At 35.8% G+C, this 13,993-nt stretch overlaps 1 protein-coding gene across 1 annotated transcript in view; it reads right to left on the reverse strand.

The window, feature by feature from the left end:
* The window catches only part of LOC306958740 (nesprin-1-like), a gene marked incomplete at both ends in the record, with an annotated part of 192,381 nt that overhangs the window by 164,337 nt on the left and 14,051 nt on the right, over positions 1-13,993 (reverse strand). The window contains 6 exons of the mRNA XM_079550331.1: positions 265-361; positions 3,511-3,679; positions 4,242-4,354; positions 8,848-9,012; positions 9,568-9,705; positions 10,563-10,670. Coding sequence (XP_079406457.1) covers positions 265-361; positions 3,511-3,679; positions 4,242-4,354; positions 8,848-9,012; positions 9,568-9,705; positions 10,563-10,670 — 790 coding nt within the window. The remainder of the gene's footprint in view (positions 1-264; positions 362-3,510; positions 3,680-4,241; positions 4,355-8,847; positions 9,013-9,567; positions 9,706-10,562; positions 10,671-13,993) is intronic.

Consider the following 13,993-nt stretch of genomic DNA (forward strand, 5'->3'; position numbering starts at 1 on the left):
TATGATCACCACCTTCTGAACATTAAGGAACTTAAAAAGTAACGGGCTGCTCTGTACCAGTTAGCCTCATGCTAGAGAAAATGCAAAATTGCTATCACAACCTGTAGACTTTCAGGTGGATTCCAGTTGCTATACAGCTCTACTGCATGGAATAAACAAGCATTAGATTTTTTTTTTTTTTTTTTTTTTTTTTTTTTTTTTGAGATATCTATGTCTAAAGAGATAAAACGTCATCCCCACAACAATAGAAATGCAGGCATTTACCTGAGCCATTTGCTTTGGCATACATTTCAGCTGCTCTTTTCAAGATCTGGTATGTAACCTCGTATTGCTCAAAGAACTTACTGTTTTCAATTACAGACTGAAAAAGACATATTACAATAGAGAAAATAAATATAAATGTTAGAACACATCCTCTGAAATTACACCAGGAGAGCAATGACAGCTTTTAACTTCATTATTTCTTTTATTTCATTTATTTATGAAATTTTAAAATTTCATCTTTTCAAATTAATAGTACAGTAGTGTTTCCCCTCACAAATTGAGTTTATTTACTCTGCCTATGGAAAGAATATTTAATATATTATCAGTGTGTTACTAAATGAATTACTGAAATACCTAGAATATAATACATGGAACATGCAGAAACTGAACAATTAAAAGTTACATGATCAATGAAAAAATAATTTAAATTTCCTCCCTTACAGAAGGCTCCCACCAAAAAACAAAAAAAACAAAAAAACAAAAAAAAAAACCCACACACAAGAAAACTGCTAAATGCTTAAAAACTTTCCGGATTTTGTTTTAAAGAGATGAAATGCACATGACTTATTCTTCAGTTTGCTTCTGCTATCACTGCAAGTGGTAAAAATAAGATTAAGGAAACAATAAAGAAAAGATGCTGCTTTCTGAAGTTTCCACTATGCAATATCATACAGAATAATGAATAATTTATATGGAAATATATGGCCACAAAGTTCTCTCTCTTTATCATTTATATCTATTTATCGTTGATGCCAAATGGCATTGATTTTTTTTAATCTGTCAGAATGTTTCTTCTTCAAATGTGCTGTATAATTATACACCTATGTAAGACAAAATTATATTATACTGTATCTTCCATTATCACTCGTAAAAAAAGGGGGAGAAAAAAAATCCCTTTTTACAGGACTTTTACACTGCCCTCCCTAAGGTACTTAGCTAGAGTTTTGGAGTGATTTTATAACCTATACTACACGCCATGCCTCCAGCTGCAGGTCTACACATCTAAGGCAAATGCACTTCCGTTATGTACATACAAGTTCAGGAATGTCAGAATAGACAATCTTATTTTATTTTATATTATATTTTATTTTTACTTTTATTAAACCAATACACTTCATCCTGATCCAAAATCTCTTCATATGAAAAGATTGTACCAAACTGTTTATATGATACTGATCACAAGTGCAATTACAAATATATTCAAAAATGAAACATATAAATTTACTGAGTAAATTTCTCCCATCTGTCAAGGTCCCTTAAAAAATATTCACATATTCCCAAATCTATATAGCATATATTGCCAAAAAATGTGTTAATACAGTGATGGCAAAAAACAGTGCTATGGGTTAAAAGCCATTGATTTCTGTATCCAGTATCTCCATTGCAGCTGAGACTTTGCTACAATATATTATCCAGTTTGATGATGTACAATTTGTACTGACCTTTATTTCTGGTATATGACACATAACTGAAAAGATGGGATAAATTAGCAAGCAACAATTTTATTTTTAACTACAGTACACAGATACTTACTGGCCATGTGTTGTAATTCAGAACCTAACTACCATTGCTCTTAGAATGCTAATATAGCTCTGGCAGGCAAACTTACTCTTTTTTATTGTTTTTTGGTTTTTTAATTTCCTGCTAATATGATCACCGAAGGTACTGATTACAGCTTTCCTAGTTAAGACTCCTAATTAAACAGAAAAGAAACATTCAGCTCCTGCTCCTAGAAACTTGGCTGGACTGCCAAAGAAAATATTTTTCCATCATGGGACGCTTAGAAGGAAATATAAAATAAGGTCACCAGGAATGAAACTGAGCTCTATCTTTTTGTCTCAGTTTCCTCATTTTTGATGTCATACAATTTCATAAATGACAAAAGGAAGCATTTTCTTTTCCCTAATAACCAGCTCAACATTAGTGGTCAGAGAGCATAGAAATAGCTATAGTAATCATGAAATAACATGCAAATTAACCACTTAATGTTAATTTTAAAGCTAAATATAATAATAAGAAATCAAGATAAAATAATTCAAAAATTAAGATATCTACTCCTGCATTATTTCTCGACAGCATTTAGCAGTCTCTGAGACAACCTTGTAAAGCATACAAACAGACCGTAACACCTAGCTATTGAAAAATTCTCTAGCAAATTTTCTATTGTAAATGTTTATCCTGAGCTTTGCAGATTTAAAACTAGGCTTAATTCCTGCAACATTTGAATCTCTGACTGCTAAAGCTTAGACGTAGCAAGGAAAAAGTATCAATAGCCTTCAGTTCTCACTTTGTGTGAGGAACTTTGAGTTTCAAGTTTGCTTCTAATGCAATGAAAACCAGCAGGATATATGGGCATCAGTAATTTTCTCTACAGTGCCCTATCTCTGAACACTTGTATAAGTGTACGAATTCTTTCCAAACTGAATTCTCCTGTGTAATTTTCATCATATGGATCAAGTAAGAGAGGAAAAATATTTATCCCAGTCCTACTTTTGAAATAGTCCCTCATATCCTAATGTAAAGTGATGGTACCATCCTACTAGGCGTTTGACAATGCAAGCAAGATTTTCACAAGATACAGCAGCATACGACTAAATGGAAACATCAGTGAGTGTTTGTAAGTCAATAGCCTCTGTACCTTAATGTGATGTATGGATGATGCAAAGTTGGAACAATTTCTTTGAAGAGGAGAAATAAAGTGAATAAGTAGAAAAACCATGCCTTAAAAGAAAATGATTCCCCAGCAAATATAGTACGTTCAACAAATACGTGAACCAAGCATTACATTTTTTTCTCCTCATTTGGAGGACCTTAATAATATGTGAACTGTGGAGGACTGCGCCCCAAAAACCCCTTCTATTTCTGCACTTAATTCACATATAGCCACAATAAAGTGCATCTATGCAGACGTAGAACAAGAAACTGAATTCTCAGAAACTATTATCTTAAACAAGTAAAAGTCTAGGATTTAGAACTTCCAGATATTTTTAGTAAGCTAATGGTCAGACATGATTAGCAGTTGAGACATTATTTCTTTTCCTGAGGAGGTAGGGTAAACTATAGCATATTGATTTTTAACATTTTCCTCCAGGGGATGAAAGAAACACTGCTAAGATACTCTATATAAATGCAGTTAAAGATTTTGACTGACAAGTCTCATTTGTCTTTCAGTTTTTATTAAATTCTAACAGTCTCAGATGAGAACATTCCAGAAATAGTGACGAAGAGATGACAACTCCAACTTACTATGTAATTTTGCAGAAGTAGTTCCACTGAGTCTCTTCTTCCGTATTTAATAATCCATGATTTTAACTTTGATTCTGCAAGGACTAAGAGTGACAGTAGACGGTACTTCAGTTCCAGGAACTCCATTTTCAACAGATGGAGCTCAGATGAAGAGACAACAAAATTAAACCTAGAAAATGAATCATGCTATAGTAAAACACGTCAATAATTTTTTCTTCCTTCACCCCTACTCTTTTTTCCCCCCTTTCAGTTTTTCCTGAAACCTTTATTTACAGTTCAGATATTTCTCTAGTCTTTCACCTAATTAAGCTTATCAACATTATGTTAGATGATCATTCTGATAATTATTATTGAATAGAAAATGAATTATAATCCCATTTATTCATAAAAATAATCAGTTTACATTACTAAGTTTTGCAAAGTCATTTTTCTTAAATTCATTCTGACTGTTGTTACATAACATTTCTTTCATGGGCAAATAATCACAAAATTGATGTTAAAAAAAGGTATTTCTCCCTAAAACACAAAGCTTATATTGATTCTCACCAATCATTAACGTACAAGGCTTTTCAACAAATTTTCATTTACATTCAGGGAAGGTTTTCCTTCCAACATTTACGTGCTTGCCATTAAGAAACATTATTAGAAAGCAATTTGTACACGAACAGGTTAAAAATCAAACAGGTTCCCTTTCATCCACAGAGATTTTCATTTTGGGTTGAAAGCCTTACCTCTCTGCCATATCCTCTAATTGGTCGGATGGAACAGGCACTCCATTAACAGACCTTGCCCCGTGGATCTCATGGAATGTCTTTTTGTGACCTTCTATGTTTTTCAATAGATCCTGATTTTAAAGAGAGAGAGACGGAGTGAGAGAAAAAGGGTAGGGGAAGAGATTGAGAGAGAGAGACAGAGAAAAGGCTCACAGTAGGCTATCTAATAAGCACATTTTGAAGCCTGTACTGATGACTCAATGTAGTTAACTATTTGATCGTGCTCTCACATTTGCATGCAACAGTATGCCTACCAAAAATCATTTACATTAGGTTGAACATTTACACAGGGAATGCCTCTGTTAAAGCCATTTCTCACAACTATGAGAGATTTTAAAGCAGAAAACACACTGCAGTGGTTTAAGAAAAGAAGAAATCTTACTTGTATTTTTAAAAAAATGCCCAAAATGCAGTTTGTAAATACTCTAATACCACCATTGTACAATCATTCTAAATTTACTGTTTACATCCTTACAGCCGATACTAACCTTTGTTAAGTATTGATTCAAATTTTCAGCAACTAATCTGTATATACAGACAGAATCCAGAGGTCCTTATGTAAGTATCTATTCAATATTCAGTGAACTTCTCACTCTCTCAGCTTCAAAGGATTTCAGGATTGCTCTCTATATATTACACAAATGAAGGCAGAATGTGGTACTCGACCAGTATTCCTGTGATAAGAATTGTACCAGCAAAAACCTTACAGCAGAGCACATTTCAACTGTAACTAAGCAACACCGCTTCAAACAGCCTCCTGGAGATTACATATTAAAATGAATGACTGGCAGTAGTCTTTGCAGAGATATGGTAACAAAAATGCAAAGTGCCTAGTGGCCAAGAGGACACAAAATAATGGATATTTTGCTGCAAACAGACAGCTTCTGGCTCAGAGTGCTCAGAAGCCTGTGAGCAAAAGGGAATCATACAAGGTTGCCCCCTTCTCACTTCAGGGAACAAAGTTTACGGTTTCATATCGATCACATCTCTTGGCTCTGCCCACCAAATAATCACATCTAGTGGCCCACCAATGTTTTCACTGTTTTCCACTTCAGCCAAGACCTCATGGTGAAAGAAATGAATCAGACTTTCTCAGATGCAGGTGATGGGCTGGTATTACCACAGGGAAAACTCCACTGAGGATATCCTGTGACTAACATACGCTCACATGAAGGAATGACTGGGAACAGGTATCACTTAACTGCATTTGAGATCCTGCCCAATGAAGAGGGATTCCCCTAATAGGTAACAGTAAAAATAAAACAACTGTTCTATCTAATGTCAAAAAGCCTATTATACAACGTACTCACCAAGCGAAATCCTGCAGTGCAAATTAACCCACAAAGAGCACATTGTCCTGAATTTCTCAATCTTGGTGGAATTAACTAAAATCTTAAATTCTTGCTTAATTCCCCGAAGGTTTGTCTAAGCAAGCTGGTACTTTTTGTGTTAGTATCAAATGGACCATAAGGTACAAAATTCAATCAAATAACTCATTATTAGATAAGACAAAGATACAGGAAAGGTGATGATGTTATCTGAACAAACACATAACAAAAAAAATGAAAAACTTTCTGCCGAACAGTGACTGAAAAGAATTTTTGATTTCTGATACTACCCAGTAACACACCAGGATATGACAATGCAAATCCTAGTGACAAAAAAAGCTCCAGGAGCCAGTATAATTATACAAATTTATGCTGAAGCTTTCCCTTTCCCGTGGAAAAACCCCCCTGACACAGGCGAGCTGAAGTCAAAACTCATTTTTAAAGTAGAAATCATCCAACGCAGTACTTCTGATGCTTGTTTAATACAGGCATTTTTTAAATGAATTTATTAAGATAAGATGTATAGTATTTACACTGTAAAAGCAAAAGTATTTGACTTGCTTTTTTTTCCCCGATGAAAGTTGAGTCTTATGAATCTTGAAATACTTTTATCAAGAAAACTAATGAAATTTTCCCCTATATTCAGCACTCGTCAGGCCGCACCTCGAGTACTGTGTCCAGTTTTGGGCCCCTCACTGCGAGAAAGATATTGAGGCCCTGGAGCGTGTTCAAAGAAGGGCAACGAAGCTGGTGAGGGGTCTGGAGCACAGGCCATATGAGGAGAGGCTGAAGGAGCTGGGAATGTTCAGCCTGGAGAAGAGGAGGCTCAGGGGAGACCTTATTGCTCTCTATAACTTCCTGAAGGGAGGTTGTAGTGAGCTGGGGGTCGGCCTCTTCTCTCGTGTCATTAGTGATAGGACCAGGGGGAATGGTTTCAAGCTACGCCAGGGGAAATTCAGGCTGGACATGAGGAAGTATTACTTTTCAGAAAGGGTGGTCAGGCACTGGAATGGACTGCCCAGGGAGGTGGTGGAATCACCGACCCTGGGGGTGTTCAAGGAAAGACTGGATATTGCGTTGAGGGACATGGTTTAGTAGGAGCTATTGGGAATAGGTGAACGGTTGGACTGGGTGATCTTTTAGGTCTTTTCCAACCTTAGTGATTCTATGATTCTATGAAATATAGCCTTATGAAAGGATAGACTTTGAAAGATAACAATGAACAACATCTTTCACACAGTTTTCAACATTATTTTGGTTAAAATTTATTAGCTACCACTTAGAAGAGCTATTCTATAGCTAGTTCTAATTAAGAATAATTGGCATACACAACAACTGTCACAATTGTTCCAAAATGTCCATGAAAATTACCAGCTTTTCATTGTATGGAATTACTTTTACTAAAAAGCGGAATTTTTTTAATGGAAAAATAACAAGACCATACCCATAAAAATCAAATGCACATCCAAACACAAGTTTTAAAACATCAACGATAGAAAAAAAAAAAAAAAACCAACAAAACACCACCACAATATGAGACAAAACTGCATTACTCTAACAAATGCAGCCTTCCATACCCTATTTCTTTCTCTTTTTTCCTTCATATTTGCTGTTTCAGTTTCTTTTATCACCTCTCCAATGATTTTTCCCTATAATTTTCTCATATTTATTGCACTGACAAAGCTCACAATTTTGGTTTTAAAAGAGAACATATACTCAAAGAGTAATGCCAATGATATTTAATATTGTCTGGAAAAATTCCTCTTTACCACAGCAGAGGAGACTTCTTATGCTATTTATCTTTGCAACACAATAGCAAAAAAAGTGATTTCACATTATTTCCCATCTTAGCAATATCACTTGCAGTAACCAACAGCACACTTAGTATGTTTGTGCTCTCTCGCTTCTTTCACAAGTAAGTTCACATGGCTGAATTGTTTACCCAGCTCAGTTCCCTGTGGAATTTTATCCAACAGAAATGGAATGCAGAGGCAGTTGAAATGGTAGTACTTGGTATCTTTCAAAAAGTGGAAGCAGCCACAAAACAATCTTGAACATCACTTGTAAAATATATAGATATCACAGCTGAAGTTATCACACAAAAACACATCATTTTGAGCTATCACAAAGGTGACACCACTGACATCAACTAGCCTTCAAACCATGAGTATTTTGTTGATATCACAGAAATACCAAGGTTAGAAAAGACCTACAAGATCATCCAGTCCAACCATCCAGCTATCACCAATAATACTCACTAAACTATATCCCTCTGCACAAAAACCAAACATTCCTTGAACAACTCCAGGGTCGGTGACTCCACCACCTCCCTGGGCAGTCCATTCCAGTGCCTGACCACTCTTCCAGAAAAGTATTTCCTAACATCCAGCCTGAATCTCCCTGGTGCAGCTTGAAACCATTCCCTCTAGTCCTATCACTGTTACACGAGAGAAGAGGCCAACCTCCAGCTCACTACAACCTCCCTTCAGGTAGTTATAGAGAGCAGTAAGGTCTTCCCTGAGCCTCCTCTTCTCTAGACTGAACAATCCCAGCTCCTTCAGCTGCTCCTCATAAGACTTGTGCTCCAAACCCCTCACCAGATTCGTTGCCCTTCTTTGAACCCGCTCCAGGTCTTTAATGCCTTTCTTGCAGTGAGGGGCCCAAAACTGGACACAGTACTTGACGTGTGGCCTCACCAGAGCTGAATACAGGGGGACAATCACTTCCCTGTTCCTGCTGGCAACGCTGTTTCTGATCCAAACCAGGATGCCATTGGCCTTCTTGGCCACCCAGGCACACTGTCAGCTCATGTTTAGCTGAGCATCAATCGATACCCCCAGGACCATTTCCTCTATGCAGTCTTCCAGCCACTCTGCCCCAAGCCCACAGTGTTGTCTGGAGTTGTTGTAGCCAAAGTGCAGGACTCAGAATTTAGCCTTGTTGAACCTCATTGAATCCCATTGGCTTCAGCCCAGCTATTCAGCCTGCCCAGATCCCTCTGTAGGGCCTCGCTACCCCCAGGCAGATCCACACTTCCAGCCAACTTGGTGTCATCTGCAAACTTACCAAGGGTGCACTCAGTGCCCTCAAGCCAGGTCATTGACAAAAATATTGAAGAGGACAGGACCCAGCACTGACCTTGGGGAACACCACTCATGACTGAATAATAATCACAGATCATTACAGTCTTCAAAATAATGAAATAGAGTGCATGGAATCAATGCATCTGGACCTACCTTAAGTTGTTCAAGCTTCCGGTGTATAATATTTGCTGTCTCCTCATGAGCTTGCTGAATGTTTATTTCTTCTCTTAGAGCAGCCTCTGCTCTATAGAGCCAAGCACCTATGGTACCCAAAGGTGCAGGAAGAGATTTATCAAGGTGTATGTGCCAGTCAAACAGCTAGGAAATAAAAACAAAAGCATTCAACTTATTTCCTTGCTCAATTAAATAAACAAGTACTATCAGTCATGAACACTGCAATTTATTCCTGCTATTGCAATCAGGTAAAAATTAGCCTTAAAGCTTCATTTGTTGATACAGCATTCAGTATTTTTTTGCACAGAAACATTTAGTTAAATTAAAAATGTTGTATTAGAATTTTTAGTTAGTGCTAGAGTCACTAGCAATTTTCATTAAAATATTGCATGCCAAGTGTGCATTGTGCACACTCTACAACACTTTCAACTTGGCTGTGCACTGCTAACACAATTTCAAATAAAAGGAAACCTCAAAGTATTTTACTTATCTTTAAGTTCATATTCTGTCTACGCATGAGCAACTATTAAAGATGATGATGATGAAAACATTCACAAACCAAATACAATATAATCCAGCATCCCTGGATTTAGTTTCCAAATGCCCAACAAAATTGATAGCAAATGGTTGAAAAATTATAAATAATTTAAAATTCTCATACTTAATAAAAAGTGTATAACATAATAGTTTTCAACTTACCCTGGAAGAGACTCTGTCCCACGCTTGCTTCACTATAGCTTGATCAAGTGATAATTTACCATCTTTCCTTAAGGACTGAGTTACAAGTTCAATAGGTTTCCTTTTCATCTCATACTGGATTCTGAAATGCTTAAATGACTGTACAAAGAGAAAATCAAATCAGTATAATACAGAGTCAAACAAATTCTGTAATATTTATGGTATACTGGCACCTGCATGACAATTTTGTACTGATAGCAGTTTTAATACTACTCATAAAGGAATATCAGTTAACGCGTGTATTTATAGCCCTTGTTGAATTGTGTTTTATTTAAATCTGAATCCCCAGCAAAGTATGTGTAACACTTAGGTATTTCCCTTTAGTTACCAGAGGCCTGAACTCCAGCAAAGTATGTGTAACACTTAGGTATTTCCCTTTAGTTACCAGAGGCCTGAACCCTGTCCAAAAGTAAATAGTAGTTGAATAAAAAACTAGCAAGTGAATTAAATGCTAGTTGAGACAGATAGTGATTGCTTTTAGGAAACAGTTAAGTTTCAGGAAAAAATTTAGGTCAAAATTTCTGTTATAGGTTTAGACGTTAACTTTTGAAAGAAGGGTTAAAAATGAAGAACTAAGCCCTGTCCTCTTCACCTGTCACCTCACCCAGCTTTCAGCCATACCTCCCATTTAAGCTATATAACGCAGGATCTGGAAAGACTGTACAGACACATGCTCACTTCTAACTAGGACAGACCTTATTCATGCTGCTAGAAAAAGCTCTATGCAAGGAAAACCATCTGTGCACTATGTAGCAAAGTTGGAGCTGTCATAATTCCTCCACCTCAACATTCCTCAACAAGTAACACAATTTGAATCCTTACTTCTTGAGCTACAAAACATAAAATTGCATATATGTACAATACATCAAATCGCAGATGGTATAAAATACTGCAGTGCAGTGTCACAAAATGGTGACAATAACATCTTTTTCCAAAAATCTTTCCCAGTTGCTTACCTGATATTTCTCCTGTAAGCTTGTTTCTGCCACCTGTGCCCGTGCTAAATCTCTTTCAAACTGTTCTGCCCACACTCTTAGGTCTCTCAGCATCAACTTGTCTTCCTTCTATGATTAGTACAACCACACAAAAAACATTTTATCCTATTAGTACAGGAGTCAGATATAGTCCAGAAATGAACATCTCTGTAGCAATTAAAGGCCATTAGTTATAGTGAAAAATCAATGGAAACCTCTGGGCCAAGTTCTCTCCTTATTTTCCTTCATATAGTCTAACTGAAAAGCACTTGAGTGGAAGGAAGAACTCAGCATTCAGATACGAATCTGAGAGAGGTGAAGTCATGACTATTTGGGTCATTACTGTGTCAGAAATACAACTTGCAGTTCTCATCTGCTTTTAAATTAATAGAAAGTTCTTTAAATATATCACAACACCTAATTTTAGTTTTCCACATACATTCAAAGGGAATTTCAGTAAAAGCTAATTGATTTGAGATAGGAAAGGATTTATTATCATTTTATCAGTTTATGGCTATTTTATTATCTTGTCTACTACTGAACTAATGCTTGGGGTGCAGCAACATTAGAAAAGAAAGTGCAGCAGTATGATCCAAGCTTACACATTTATTTTCTTAGTGACTTCAGGGCAATCCTTGACATCAAGTTATATGTACAGAAGCTAAAAAATATTTTGGTATAGAAGGTTTTAACAACAAAAAATGGAAGGAAACTAAAAAAATCTGATTTTGTTCAACTTATTTTGCTTCCATGACATTTTATGGTTTTAAAAACAACATACTTGTTTTATGGTTTTGCTTTAACACTTCAAGTCTATCATTGGCACTGGTGCTTGCAAGGCTGCTCTTCAGAATGCAATGCCCTGATAGTGAGTAGAAAAATACTGGTAGGAAATCTCAGGTCTTTAAGCACGTTATATTAGAAGGCTAGCAGACAACAGAAAGTTTTTTGTTCACTAAGAACACTAATCTTTAAGTCGGATACAAACGTCCATCTCAGATTTCCAACTGATGAAAGACATGTTCTGGCCACTAATTAGAAACCACTTTTTGAAAGCAAAAAGTCTACATTACTGTAAAAGTGGTGACTGTCAGAAACACATCTATTAAAATGAACAAATCAGCTATGAACATAAAATGAGTGACTAAGACTAAAGCATTACATAAGAGAAAGAAAACTAGACCTTAACCATTTTAACAGCTTAGAAGTATTGCTTCATTTCAGCTGAGAATCATCTTAGATGTATTTCTGCTAATTCTCGTACCGATCCTCTACTCAAACCACTGGTAGTTGGCTGGACAGAATGTGCATAATAGAATGTGCAAATATCACAGGTATTATACTTGTTAACTGTTAATTGGATATTGCAACAAGATTAACACTGTGTTATGGCAGTTGCATTGAAATAAAGTTCCCTATAGCTCAGGTTCCCGTCTTCTGACGTGCTTAGGCTGCTGCCTGAAAAACTATGGGACATCTATGACACTTCCCCGCTCCAGTTATTTCAAAGCTGGCATTTCCTTTACTTCACAGAAGGTTCCAAGATGCCAGAACTCCTACTGCTTCCAACTTGTCACATAACTTAAATATAGAGAAGAAAAATAAAAGCACTACTATTCTGGCATGATAATTTGCTCTGTGTGTGGAAAAATAATGTCAAGATTCTTCAAGACAAACAGCAGATTCGTGATTGCTCCCATGTGAGGAAAAGAATATAAGTAGAGAGAATTCTTAACTCATTTAACCACCAAAAAAACCTAAAATCTTTGGAATTAAGGGTACTCCATTCACTAGAAATGATCACTTTAATGATAGACTATTGAAATATCTGTTTAGCAGTCAGCTCCATGAAGCCAATACAAAACCCTGCATCTTAATGGATTTAATCTACGACAATCCTAGTAATTGAAACTTTAAGTAAGGTATTCCTGAAGTCAAGAAGAGAATGAATGTTTAACAATACTGCGTATACTGCTTTTAGTTCACCCTGTAACTTCAGTTTTGTAAAGCATGGGATTTTATTCTCCGTGGATTACATTCTTACTGCTGTGAGTCACTAAAGATAAGACTTTGCAAGAGTATCTGTGGCCACAACTTTTTCTACAGAAAATCAAAGCAGGTATTTTGCAAGATTTCTATTAACATGGTTTAATTACCTATTGCTAAAATTGAATCTGACCAATTCTTTCTAAATAGAATAACATCAGCAACTAGAGAACTTCTACAGCACCTAAGTATAAAGAACACAGGAACAGCCACATCTCTCTCAAATTACAGTACGGTTTCTCTGAATTTAAGTGAGAAGATAAAGCTGAGAGGTAACACTGAGTGTTCTGTGATATATTTAAATATTTTTACTATTCAGTCAAACAAATGCTTGCTTAATCGCAGAAGATGAAAGCATTTCAGTAACTGCCTCACTGGACAGTGTTAAAGACATTGCACAACACAAGAAAAGCAGGATAGGCATATCATTCATATAGATATTTATTCATTTTCACAGCTTTCTATTTCAGCATATCACTTGTCACCTGCAAACTTGATTCTGTGGTCCTTGTTTGATATAAAAACATCGTAAAGTTTTGATTTTGATAACCAACATAGAAGATTTCTTGGGCACTAAGAAACCTGCCACCATTATTCCCCATGTCTGATGAGCTAAATCTCTTAATACAAGACTTTCATTAGTGACTAGTAGTTCTTAGTCTTAATAAAAAAAATATTAGTGTTCTCACAATACTTAACTGTTTTCTAAAGCTTGCACACCTTAAGTAGCAAACAAACAGAACATAAAGTAAAGGAAAACATCAGAGAAATGTAAACGTTTGTTCTCTCCTCAGTATGAGGATATTCTATCCATAACCAAAATTATTTTAACTTTTCTAAGCCACTATGGCTTATTTTCTCCATGCTACATCCAAACAGCATTTTAGAGTATTAATTTATCCTCATGTCATTCTAAGAGCATTCACTGACTTGCAGAGAGGAACAACAAAGCTGGAGTACACAACCACCAAAGAATATGAATGAAAAACATCAGAGAAAACTGCTTATTAATTCCAAAATGGTAAGAGGGCAAATTTAAATTTACATATAAAGTTTTTAGACTACACTTGGAAGTAAAAGCTTTTTTTTTTTTTTTTTTTTTTAACTGAACTCTGATTTTAATTAACAAATTACATGATACAGAACTTTTTGGTTTTTATAGAGCTAAAAATACATATCTGCATTTAATGAGAAACTTGACAATATACTTTTTTGAATTCTCTAATATATAATTATTAACCAGAAGAACTGTTCAAATTCTCAGGCACAGCATGGATAGAACTTTCAGACAGGAGCTTTTGAATCTAAAATAATTTATCTGTTTTTCAGAGATGCTGAATTACTGTATTGCCTATTTGCTGGAAAAA

The sequence above is a fragment of the Tetrao urogallus genome (assembly GCF_951394365.1).
Source record: "Tetrao urogallus genome assembly, chromosome: 2".
NCBI classification, from domain to species: Eukaryota; Metazoa; Chordata; class Aves; order Galliformes; family Phasianidae; genus Tetrao; species Tetrao urogallus.